Source organism: Seriola aureovittata, chromosome 4 (assembly GCF_021018895.1).
Source record: "Seriola aureovittata isolate HTS-2021-v1 ecotype China chromosome 4, ASM2101889v1, whole genome shotgun sequence".
NCBI lineage: Eukaryota > Metazoa > Chordata > Actinopteri > Carangiformes > Carangidae > Seriola > Seriola aureovittata.
In genome coordinates, this window is record NC_079367.1 from 9,679,451 (window position 1) to 9,692,900 (window position 13,450).

General features: G+C 40.9%; 1 protein-coding gene across 10 annotated transcripts in view; it reads left to right on the forward strand.

Moving 5' to 3' along the window:
* The window catches only part of gramd1bb (GRAM domain containing 1Bb), a 98,360-nt gene that overhangs the window by 26,831 nt on the left and 58,079 nt on the right, over positions 1-13,450 (forward strand). For 6 of the 10 annotated variants that reach the window (XM_056373484.1, XM_056373483.1, XM_056373485.1 and 3 more), the window contains exons 2-3: positions 3,350-4,569; positions 11,118-11,207. In XM_056373484.1, coding sequence (XP_056229459.1) covers positions 4,160-4,569; positions 11,118-11,207 — 500 coding nt within the window. In that variant the 5' untranslated portion in view covers positions 3,350-4,159. Of the gene's footprint in view, positions 1-3,349; positions 4,570-11,117; positions 11,208-12,918; positions 13,077-13,450 lie in introns of those variants that run through there. The other 4 variants (XM_056373497.1, XM_056373496.1, XM_056373489.1 and 1 more) reach the window with 3 other exon arrangements.

Consider the following 13,450-nt stretch of genomic DNA (forward strand, 5'->3'; position numbering starts at 1 on the left):
ATGACAAACAGATTTCCCACTCCTCAGATGCTGTATGTTTTGAGCTCCTGTAAAGAATTCATTTGACTAATTGCAGCACTGTATGCCGCATGTTTTTTCGTGAGTGTTCATTTAATCAGCATTAGCATGCCTCTGTAATCTGCCCACAGTCTTTGACATTGTGTTGACAGGGACACGGTGCTAAGAATAGAGAGGCAGTGAACAATAGAGCTGAACTTTGATGGTCAGTAATGACGCGTGAAAGGCAAGCAAGCGCATGGTTGTTCTGCGCTGTGTAGCCATCACGGTGATGGAAAACTGTGATCTGTGTCTCAGCTGTAACAGCAAAGCTACTCCGTGGTGGGTCCATCTGTTGACTCCACTAATGTACGCATGGCAAAGTGCACAACTCACTGAGACACAAGATGGATAGATCATTAGGGTCTTTCCTGCTGTGCACTCAGTTTTTTTAATATTATTACACTGCACAGGTGCATCAACACGCTCCCCAGCTAGAGAGCAGTGTTTAACAGCGTTTCCTTTTCCTGAGACTTGACTCGATGAAAAAAATAATAATAAAATACTGATCTGTTAATGAAATCTGAAATTATCCATACATAAGAATTCATGGCGGTGGCTAGAAACAACACTTTAACAAGATTGTCAGCAATGCCCATATGCTCAACTGTGATATCACCTGTTCATCTGAATTAAGCCCAGCGACGCCAGAGTACGACCTGAGGCTCCTAGAACGTGTGAAACTGTAACAAGAAACGTTGTCTTACCATAATTTATGCATGAAGTTTCCCCACTTCACACTCAGCCTGCAGGTCAGAGTGTGTGTTGTTGTTGTTGTTGTTGTTGTTGTTGTTGTTGTTGTTGTTGTTGTGTGTGTGTGTGTGTGTGTGTGTGTGTGTGTGTGTGTGTGTGTGTGTGTGTGTCCAGGACATCATTACCAACGGTGACACAGTTAGAGCTTATCATTATAAAAATGCATTGTTTTAAAAACATAATAGTAAGGTTGGGTTTTTTGTTTTTTATTAACAGTCATTTAGCTGAATAGTAATCATGGCTAAATATTGCATAATAAAGAATATGCAGACATGTTAAATAGTATGTAATAATCATAAGTCATGTTTGATTTCACCATACACTGAAATTCTCACTATTCCAGCCTTTTAGCATCGACCTTTAAACAGACCAATTGCTTCAAGTCAAATATTTGTGAATGATTCCCGACTGTCAAAATCCAAAGGCAACCTGTGATATTTGGCTGGCTATCTCTGTGACACTGATAGCAGTGTTTGAATTGACAGCTTTAGCCACAAAAGCCTCAAAATTAGTGGTAGAAAAAGGAATAAAAGGAATAATCTGCCACTTATTGATATGTTTGATATCTGGGCCTGGGTCTCCAAATGACCTTTTATCTATGTAGTTACATAAAAATAACATCCATGCAAGTTAGCCGTGGTGGTCTCGGTCATGCTTCTTTCAGTATGATAGCATTGATTCTGATATGCTCCATAGTTATACTTACATAATTATATTTTGATGGCTACAGGGTTTGACGTTTACTTCCTAGCTTTGAAAAAAAACAATTAGAGTATTGTAAATTCAAAACTTATACTTGCATGCTGTTGAAATTACTTATGGAGTAGATCAACTCTCGATTAGTCCTGACCGATTATTTTATCTCCAAAGGATGCATTACTTGTCGATATAACATTGCGTTTTATTAATATTCTGTTGACAGTATCATGTCACCACAATGATAATTAAAATGTTGTATTATATCATATTACAGACAAGAGTGAATGGCTCACAACTTATTTCTTCAGAACACAGAAATTGAGTTAATTTTATAGTTTAGTTTTTATTTAGTTTAGTTTTAATTATATTTCCAGTAGTCCTTAACATCTATTTTTAAAGTCCAAGTCTCAGGATGTGACATATGAGTTTTATAATCACTTCAGTTGCTCGGCTCATTTTTTTCTTGGCCTTACAGTATCTTCTTCAGTGCAGTTGTCAAATCCCACTTCTATTAAGTCTCGGGATCATCTCAAAGATCAGGCCTCTTTTCACTGGTCCCACTCAGGAAAAGGCTTTTTCATGCTCTCATTTCCTCTAGGAGAGATTATTGAATGGTTGTGCACCTCTCTGTCAGAGCAGCAACACAACTCGGATTTACAGTAGAGACCACATTCTAAGCCAATTAGACTGACCCCTTCCACATGATTTACTAAATCAATACCAGCTTCTACAGAGAACATATTGCCTTTGTCTCAACCTTTAACCCAGATAGACTGTTATACTATATATAATAAATATGCTGTTATACAATATACTGTTCCCAAAATAAATGCTCTATAAATTTGTATTGACTGGCTTTAAATGATTGATTTAGTAGCAGCTATAAGTGGTACTATTAGCTTGTATAATATTTCTGTGCAGTCAGAACACACTCTCTCTTCTGTCTCAGTAGGCACATAACAGTTACCCCTGCTATTTGTTTCTCACCTCACAGATGCCCAACTGAGAAAGCCATATGTGCAGAACAATCATTCTAGTGATGATAATGGCTTAGGCTATGAGAAGAACGCAGATGGTTGTGTTTACTATTGGCTTTGTACCTGCTGTAATACTTCCACTCTCTCGACTACATGCTTTGTGATAGTTTCTGCCATATCTCATTTTGTGTTTTTGTTCTGTTTGCCTGACAGTTGCACCTGCAAAACTGACAGGTGTGGTTTTAGCTGGTATTCAGCAAAACATCAAGGGGTTCATCACATTGGCAACCTCTGGCAATGTCAAACATTTGGTGGGTGGGTTCTTTTGTTTCCTGATCTGTTAAAGTGCCGTCACTCTGGTGTGCACTTGGGTGCCCTTTAGCCGGTTAAGTAGTTAGCCGTCGCTCAGATATCCATTGTCTACAGTGGCAGTGGAGGTTGTTTGTTATCTGCTGATTAGTTTCTGGACATTGACAGAATGACTTAAGGTGTGTGTGATACACTCAACGCCATTTTCAGGGGAAGAAAGGTTGTGGATTGATAAACTTGGGCTGGTGCATGGTGGTGGATAGGCAGTGTACGTTTAGCAGATCAGAATGTGACCATGTATGAGTGTGTTTGTGCATCTCATGTGCTGCCTGTTTCATGTGATTGCTTATCATGGTGGCTGCCTGTGTCTGTGTGACTTCCTGTGCACCATGCCTGCTGTTTTGATTTATCTGCCGATGTGTGTGCGTGTGTGTGTGCGTGTGTGTGTGTGTGTGTGTGCGTGTGCGTGTGTGTGTGTGTCTGCTTAACTTGGTCATCATCACCCTCAGCCTTGCCTGTACCTTGCAGTCCTATCACCTCCCTCTAACCTGTAGGCATTAACCACGTGGAGACAGCGACACTCTGGGGCATAAGAAAGGACCTCACCCTTCGACATGGGCACAACCAAGGCTGACAGTGTCTTCCTCTGCTGCAGCAACGCCAAAATGAGCACAAAGTGACAACAAACAACCTCCCAGCCTTTTACACGGCATCAGCATTAATATTCAAGGGCTGACAGTTGGTGCCTTCCTCTTTAGCATTAGCAACAGCAGCTAAGGTAACAGCTTTGGCAGCTCGGACTGTAGCACAGCCAATGTGTAAGTGTGTGTGTAACTTGGCCTGCCAGTCCCTGGGGAGGACCAGCAAAGGAGTTGTGTTACACTCCCTGACAGGCCTTATACATGTTTCATCTGCTGCTCTCAGAACAGAAGCCCCCTTTGTTATCTAATCCAGCCCTCTCCTCCCCAGCCTGAGAGACTGAGTTTACTGCCACAAGACTGCTCTTCACAGTCTGTCAGCCAGCCACTGAACTGATACATATCAACCAACAGCTGAGGAGCAGCAGAAGGACTTGGTCAGGCCCCAGATATCTGCTATCAGGACTTCTCAGCCTGTCTTTCAATCCATTGGCTGGCATGTGGACAGGGCTTTAAAATAAACAAGAGGAACCGAGGGGGCTGTGTGAGGTCCACCTGAGTCAAGATTGTCAAGGATCTAAATTGTGCCTCATCTGTTCAGCACTAAACCTCAACTTTTCGGTAGCTAGTAGCCCTTCAAGCTGCAGGATTGCAAAATCTGCAATTCTTTTAACCAGGGAAGTTCTTTAGGGGTTGCATTTGCATTTTATTCAGCTAGTCAGGACCATGAGTGACACTCTTAGACCTCCTTCACTCCAGGTGAGCGTCCCAAACGACGCTCCGGCATACTCAGACGGAGGAAGCAACGCCGTGTCAGATGGTTCCGTGCAATCCAGCTCCTCGACCCCAACCCTCCGCCGCAAGCGCTTCAAGATGCGCCGTATGAGGAATGTGCCCAGCGAGAGGGAGACCGAAAGAGGGCGACTGAACGACGCCCACCTCGCAGCCAGATCCCGTTCCGGCTCCAAGGAGTACCTCCAGCTGCCCTCCATTGAGATCACGCCCTCCAGCGATGAAGATGCCCCTTCCTCCTGGTCCAGATGTTCCACGCCCAGCGCCTCCCCTCGCCGCAAGCGTTTCCTGTTGAGGAAGTGGCTGAAGGTCCGAGAGAAGAAGGAGCAAGGCAGTGAGAGCAGGTTGGTATGGGACCTCCCTACTCACCTCTCCCCATTCCCTTCTTCTCCACCACATCTTCTCTACTTACTCCATGCTGCTTCAAGGCTCCTGCTACCTGCACTAATGTGTGGTGTATCACTAACTGAAAGAGAGTTAAGCTTTGTCTTGTCAGCTCATTTTAGAGGATTGAACATTTAGACTTCTGCTAAGCTTGAGGTTTTTTTTCACCTTTCCGAATTGGATACTTGCAAAGCAGCAAGCAGCTTAATGACTACACACAATACAAGAGGTAGTTACATTTTTCAGGTGCTTTTCTAAGCTATCTTGTGCCTCAATCTGAAGCACAAAATACCCTTTTCACTTTGTAAAACTGTTGCAAGCATCTGCCTGAAACAATTCAGCTCTGATGGTCGTAGGGTTAGCCGTGTGGCTGTCATGTACTTTCCTGTTCTAGTGTGTTTTCAGGTCATTTTTGACAGATTGTTACATATGTTAACAATCACAGGCTGAGTACAGTGCACACCTCTGCCCAGGGTCACCAAAGTTCATAGATTTCTTCCTCAAAGAAGCACAAAGCTACACAGTAGATACTGTGCGCTTAAAACAAAGTGCTCAGGAGATACAGTATGGTCACTTGAAAGGTTGGCCTGACAGCAGTACGGAAGGAAAGGTCATGGGGTTTACAAAATCAATAGCTTTCTTCTTTTTGGTTGGATGGTTGCGCGATCCACTAACATCTGAGATACAGTAGGTGATGGTGACACAAGGGGGAAAAGGTCATAGGGTCAAAAAAGTAAATCAGCCCTTTCAAAGTTAAAGTATTTAAACAGTTTAAGTAAAGTTTATTTAAATTTTAATCAAGGCCTACAAATGTTCGGAAACCTCACAAAATTAACTCTGTTAAGTTCATTCATGGTGCTATGAATGAGCTTACGGTATGACTCTTATTAGAAAAGAACTCAGCCAAAGTAAAGAGAGCAGAGTAAAATTTATCTTGAGCATGTCTATGTTTGTGTCTGGGAATGAATTGTAAGTCTGTTTGTTGGTTGACCTGAGAGTTTGGAGCAGTTTCTTTAATTAGTCTTAAGAGATTTGATTGAGAAATAATTTAATCTTTTCACAATCTATTACAAGTGCAGCTCTATCAGAAGAAAAAAAAAATCTGGTAATTATTTTTTTGTCTTCTGTTCCTTTATGTCCTAACAGGAAAGTTGTGACTGGTAACAGATGGCAGACAGAAACAGGTTCATTACTCACTCCATCAGTGTGTCATCTCTCTCTTAGTTGAAGACACCAACTCTCCAGAGGCATGTGTGCATATAAACCTGGTCGCGTCCTTGAGTGTGAAATACTGTCGTTATGCAGCACACCATGAGTAAAGCTCAACGCATCCTCAGGGTGCAGCGTGGACTGTTGTAACATGCGTTCCTCAGTTTAATACCATACTGTGGTGTTAAGACGACATGGCTCCTCCTCAGTCTCCTCCTTGTTACTAGCTGCGTGTAGTATGTAAGAAATTCTACAGGCTTAAAACTGTATGGGAGTGACATAAATAATCCAAATCTTAATGTTTATCTTCACTTAATTATTGATGTCGCAGAACAAGCTGTTTTTGTCGTGTTAAGTTGCGAGGACACAGTGCACTGCTGTACACCCTGTCCTCACAGAGCATTTTCCCACAAGTCAGCATTGCTGACCACATCCCTTAATTATTGCTGCCTTGTGGGCAGTTCTGTTGTTTTAAGTTATTGTTTTTTTATTTTTGGAGATTTTGACATCATTGTTTTTAGTTTTTGATAACTTTTAATGGCAGGTTGTTCCACAATAGCAGTATTGTAAAGATGGCAGGTTAGGGCATCTTCATTTGTGGCACTCTAAGATGATTACGGTGTTACAGCTATGTGTTGAGCATGATTTTTTGTGAGCGTGTACCCAGATAATCAGTATACAGGAGCATCCCCACTGATGATGATGTAAATATGATGCAGCTATGAGCTGTGCCTGCAGCAGTCACACACTCTCCACTATCTAAGTACGTATATGAGTTTGCTGGGGAACATTTAACAATTACTAGAAAATGTACTTTGCATAACCTGCAGATTTGTTCCTCAAACTACTACACAAAGTGAAACAGGCATAATCAAACCACTAGAGGTTTCGTACAGTAATGCTTTGCTTTGCAAAAGAGGAATTTAAGTGAAAAACATTCAACAATAATGATATTTAGTAATACTGGCGGGATGCGGCTCTAGGGATGGTAGTGCTGGTCTGTCAGTCTCACGTGTCAGGACTTTGGTGCAGACTCAAATATTTTAACAACTGTTTGAACAATTACCTTGAAATTTGATGTGAATATTTATGGTGCCCAGAGTATACAGCCTAATGACTTTGGTCATCTCCTGACTTTTCGTATAGCTCCACCATGAGGTTGACATTTGTGGTTGTGAGTGAAATATCTTCACAGCTATTTGATGGATTTCAATTAAATTCAGGACAGACATTCACGTCCCTCTCAGGGCGAACTCCCCAGTTTTGACGAAGTCTTTTACTGTTTTTGTGGAGTTTTCTTTGCAGGGAATTAGCGATTTTAATGATAGATTGACTACCCACGTGCAACTGAGAATATTTTTGCAGGGGCAATGTTGCTGTACTCGGTGCCGCCCAAGATGACTGTGATTGGTTTAAAGCATACAAACAAGCCAGACTGATAATGGGTCCAGACCTTTTGCCAGTGCTGTCAGAGCGCTGCGGAAATAGGTCTGACTATGCGAGACCAGTTACCCCTTAACTTTTCATCTAGTGCCATCATCAGGTAAAAAGGTGTTCAAGTACTTTGTTTTATCACTAAATACTCGTGAAACCAATGACATTGCAGTCAGCCTCAGCTGTCCTTTGTGTTTAATGGTAGTTAGCAAATGTTAGCATGCTAACCCACTAAACTAAGATGATTAGTGAGCAGAAGCATTATACCTGCTAAACATCACCATGTTAACATTGTCACTGTGAGCATGTTACTATGCTGACGTTAACATTTGGGTCAAACCATCACTGTGGTTTCAGTAAATGGAGCCTCAGAGAGCAACCAGCATGGCTGTAGACTCTCAATGTTGTTACCTGGCAACAGCCATATTTTATCTGAATGTAAAATCTCAATCGGCAAAGTGACAATTGACGTGAAATTAATGTATTGGAGGAAATAAATATATTCCTTTCGATTGAAATGCAGAGGAGGAAAGGAAGTCTCAAACAGAAATACTCAAGCAGTGCTTTGAAAAAAAAAGTGCATATAGTTCGTCCCTCTCTTTCCCTGGGGAAATAACTGCACCATTAAACCATATTTTAAAACCTGAGCAGGACACACTTGTTACTGTACCTGTATCAGTTAAGGTCTGATCTAGATTTGATGGTTAGAGTCTAAAAAGAGAGGCAAATGGAAGACCATCTCAAAGTTTTAACGATGTGACTGAGTCTTAAATCTTACAGCGTCCCGTCTCAAAGAAATGTGGTCATGCATTGTTTCTAGCTGCGGCAGTTTTGTCCATACAATTCCTCAAGCAAGACACTGGACTTTTACCTCCACCAGGAGTGACACTCATGGCTGCCCAGAACTTTGACATGTTCTCAATTAATGAGGCGAGAAATGAGAAAACCATTGATATCACACCATTGTGCCACTTTAAAGGATCATTAGCCTGCTTGTCGTTGCGTTTTGACAGTTGTGTTGTATATGTAGGCAAAATGTACAAGAAGTTTCTAGTTGGTGCTTTAGCAGATTCTTACTCAGTGTTTGTGGTTTGAGACCTGTGTGACTACTCAGTTAATATACCAACATGTCAGAGTGTTTATAGTTAACCACATACACGTGGTTTGTTCATTTGGTCTGGTGCAGTGTAAACAATGTGGACTTGGATTTCTCACCATGGAGGAAGAAAAAGAATACTCTAAGTATTCAGAAACATTTTATCAATATATAACAGAGGTTTGAAGCTCAGTGCAGTGCATCAGTACTGCTGTGTGTTCTTTGACTGATGATGATTGATTGATGGGATTCACTGTTAGTTGCTTTAAGTCTGGCTGGTTCAGTGTAATTTTCTAACATCACTTCAGCTTTCTGTCACCGACGTGGAACATCACCACTCAGACCCTTTTTAAATCTATGAAGCTTTTGTGATGAGATGAGAACCTTTCAGTGTTTTTGTAGTTTAATCTGCTCTGACCTGAAGTAAGCCTGAGTAACACATTCTTAGTCCAGCACAAGTGTTCATACTTATCACTGTTCTTTGTTAATTTGTTACATTTGTGACTGTAGCATCCTAATCTTGTCTTTTTCCAGTGTTAGTTTGTGTGTGTGTGTGTGTGTGTGTGTGTGTGTGTGTGTGTGTGTGTGTGTGTGTGTGTGTGTGTGTGTGTGTGTGTGTGTGTGTGTGTGTAAGATTGTCTGGGAACAGTGGAGGATCGCAGACACAGTGGAATCTGCTGTTTTGCAGCCTGATAAGAGCAGGGCTATTTCGAGGAAGTGGTGCAGTATCTTTCACCAGGCTTCACTGCTTCCACCTCGTTCAAGCATTTAAATATTTCAGACACACAATTTCTCCCAAAGCAACATAGGAAAAACAAGAAATGGGATGTGTTACTGTCATGTATTTGAAGAAATTTTAATAAGTGGATAAACAGTTCTTAAATAAGGTGTTGTGTTCAAATTTTTCCAGCAATTTCACTTTTATGTTAGTCATGAAATAAATGAAAAAGGCATCTGTGCGATGCTGACAATTGCTGTGAACTCATTTTAACACTGTCTTAAAATTGATATTTATTTTGTTACCCCTCCTTGCTATCATGTTCAAAGCACATATTCCATCAATTGTGTATGAGTACTGAATAATTCAGTGAGGGCCCACGCCATGTCAACTTTCGGTTCTTGTGACTTCATATGAACATGCTCTAAAGGCCAGGGATACAAGTATAAACACTTGCATAACACGAACAAACCTAACTGCTTTTGCAGCACATGTCTTCCCTCTGAGAGAACAGCTTGCAGACACACTGCACCTGCAGCAGACAGAGAATGAGCAAAGACATGAGGCAGTGGAACTGATATTCCACAAAAAATGTTGATTCTGTTGTAGCAGCATTATAATGCAAGGTTACCTTAGCTTTTTAAACTGTCAGCATATCAGTTTTATATCTATCCATTACATCTGGTGAAATGTACAAATAGCACTGCATGCTGTTGTTTTTCATGAAAACATACAGGTTTTTGATTTTAACTCAGCTATATTTCCTTGTGTTTACTTCAATACGGACTCTGCTTCGTCTTAGACTCAATTTTAAACTTATATTGTCTGAAATGAAAAAAAATTCCCTAAAGGCGGTGAAGCATTATTTAGTTGATTTTGTACTCCACACAAGTGACTGGGAATTGCTTATAATAGTATCTTCCGTTCTTTTCTATAACTGAATAGACAGATTTCAGAAATAAGTATTAAACTTTTTTATTGAAACTATTTTCAGAGTGCATGTAGAGTGTACCAAAATAATCTCATCCTCCCAAAATCTGCATTTTTCATCTGTGCCAGCATCCCCCTCAGGCCTCGTACAGCCCATAGCTGCTGTAGGAAACAGATCAGGACACCCTGCTGAGAGTGAATTAATGAAGACCTTTCCCAACAGAAAGGCTTTATTCTTAAATGTCAAAGTATGGATGCGAAGCAGGGTTGAAAAATAGGGAAGTCATCCATTGTGAAAACAAACAGAGACAGAGAGAGAGAGAGAGGAGAAAAGATAGCTGTGACCCTGTGATATCATTCATACAGTATGTGTAACATACAGTTTACTCTTTTGACAATTAAATAGGAAAGTAAGTCAAGTAGATAAGAAATATCAATTCTCTGATTTATTCTTTGAATAGTAGCAACAGTCAGAAATCTCTTCAAAAGATTTCTAGATGTTCAACTATTCATGTCATTTTATGCATTAATGGTTCCCTCTGTATATACTCATTTACACATCTGCATCTGCATCTTTAATCATCAGGAGCCTTATCTGTTGCATAGCCTATGTCATATAGCCCCCTCTAGTGTTAATATCGCATTTGCGCATGCACAGGACAGGAACTTCTACCACTAACTGAATGGATGAAGTTGCCATATATATCTGACCATATTTGTTATTGTATATATTTGATGCTTAATTTACAGGAGCTTGGAGAGCTGATGTTAGGCCCAGCAGCAGCAAATTTATGACAGAAACATTATTAGAAACAAACATTTTTGCATTTTACCCTAAAGGAGTTGAAAATAAATTAAAACATGCACCATAGAGTTTGTATAATAAGGTCTATTTATGTTCTACTTGTTGTTCTACTTATGTTTTCACTTTTTCACATTTCTCTTGTTCAAATGAGTTGAAATGAGTGAATAACCCTGGTTCAATAATTCACAACAGGCTCATTCCTTACATAACACATAAAAAAGTGTTTATGCAGTATATCATCACATTCACATTGCATTTTAGTAGAAGGACACTGTAATGATTGACAACCCTGACCTCTCTCCTGTGTCCCATGCAGCAGTCAGCAGAGCAGCCAGCAGAGCAGCCAGCAGAGCAGCCATGAAGACGACAACACTCGCTTCTTGACTCCATTAATCCGAGAGGAGAGGTGAGCAATCTTTGTATGTGCCTCCATTCCTTTTCTGCTTGCAACCCATCCCAAATCAAAGTGTGGCTTAATGAAACATGTTACTTAAATCAAAGTCAGAGAGTTTAATCCAGGAAGGATATAGGAGACAGTGTGTTTGATATGGCTGCAGTACCTATTGAACCAGGTCACATGTAGATTCATGCTGCTGGGAAGAATAATCAACCCAAAATGTCAATGTATTCCATAGTTTTTAGTCACATCTGTTCAGTCCTTGCACGCATCCCCCACTAGAGGGCACTTCCTCCCCATACTGGCGCCATAGACAGAGGCATTGTTGTACTGCATGATCTGTTTTTGTGTTCTTCATTGTGGCTTTTTTTTTTTTTTTTGTCAAAATAAAAAATTCAAGCCTGCAGACAAATTGACAAAATTGATTTACATGGGACACTTGAAGCATCAACAAATGTATAAAAGCCACATATTGTTTCTGATGTGACATTAATGAGCATAGGTCTCATTTCTTTTCTTTTCTTTTCTTCATCTAAAAGTGGCCATATGTAATTACCCCTGCGATGATTATTGTGCGTGAGTTGAGAGACGGGCAGTATCATTAGCTCTTTATCACCCTGGAATATGCTGCAGCTGTCACAGGAGCACCAGTGACAGACCTGGACATTAAATCAGTTACTGAATCTGGTGTGTAGGTGTGCGTACGTGTCTGTTTAAGCGTGTGTGTTGGTGTGCCTGCCGGCCTGGATCGTGCGGTTTCATACTTCATACTTTATACCTGAAGTAAATCAGTGCAGCCAGTCACAAATTCAAGTGAGCAATCTGTTGCTTTCCAAGGAGATTAGGAACAGGATGTAACAGGAAAGTAGAACTACCTGCACTACTGAACATTTCATGTCTTACTGTCTTTTCGGGCTGAAATACTATTATTAAACACAGCGTGAATAGCAAATCACTGACAAGTACCGCACTGACGCAGGTGTGTGTCTTCTGGCTTGTACTGCAGCCTCATTTTCAGACTGCTGTAAAAAGTAGGAAGAAAGAAGTGATACAGTCTCCAGTGTTGTCTATGTTTATTGTCAGTTTGTTTTTGATTTCCAACAAGATGGTAGTCAGTAATGTCAGATGTCAGATTTTACCACCAACACATGAATGCAATGCAGTGATTTTGGAAAAAAATAGTCTTTTCAAAAAGTCTTTTGATCACCAAACATTTAAACAGATTGTTGGACAAAGTCTGAGCCAAATTAAATATGTTTCAGCTGTTGGCAAAGAAAGTCAAATTGACAATTTATAGGTCTTCAGAACTACCAGGGGCATTTAAAGTCATATCAGATAACTAAAGACTTCTTAAAAAGAGCATGAGGCAAAATACAAGATTAGACAAAGGGTTTTTGGCTAATTTCAATTATTTGATGATGCAAACATTTCAATAGTTGCTGGCTGCACAGAGAAAAAGCTGTTGCTGATTTTTTCATTAAACAGAAATTGATAGTAAAACCAAATGTGATACTTGACGGTTCTGATGATAGAAATTCGGAAACAGAAAATGTGCAAGAATCCTCTTTGTCTAGGTTCATAATAACCACCCACTGAGCTGTCTTTGCCTTCAGCTCTGTGTATCTTTCACTACACCTATACTCTTTCTGTCTGTCCTGCATGTTCCTCTCTCTGGCTCTGCCTCCCGCGCACTCTTCTCCCTCAGTGCCTCCACTCGCTCGAATTAGGAACAGTACCTGTCAAACCTATGGGATTTCTCGCTGCTCTTCTCTTTGCTGTGCTGGTGATAGCTAGTGAGGCGCTTCTGCAGCAGCTGCAGGGAGAGCAGCGTTCTGTAGCCGGCTTTAGAGGGCACGGAATGTCATGTCTCCTCTGCAGGTAAAAAAACCAGCTGCATTTCTGCCTGGAGGATGCACTGCTGCATCCCCCAAAACTCTGCGTGTCTCGTCGTCTCCATGTCCGTCAGTCTTGTCTTGCTCTCACTGCATCTGTCTGTTTGCCTTGTGAGCTGCAGTTTGGTCAGTGTGCTGTGTGCAGCTGCATTTTCGGGGGGAAGTGACAGCAGGCTGTCGGCTAATATGTGCCTGTAGCTGTGATTTTTTTTTTTTTTTTTATCTGCCTCTGCCAGATTATCTGGGCATCCGTTGTGGTTCAGGGGGAGAAATGAGGGCAAGTTTTCTCATTTGCTGCCATTTTCTTTCATTTGCATCCTCCGCTATAACTGCAGAGTGTTATGTAATATCACAACGTGA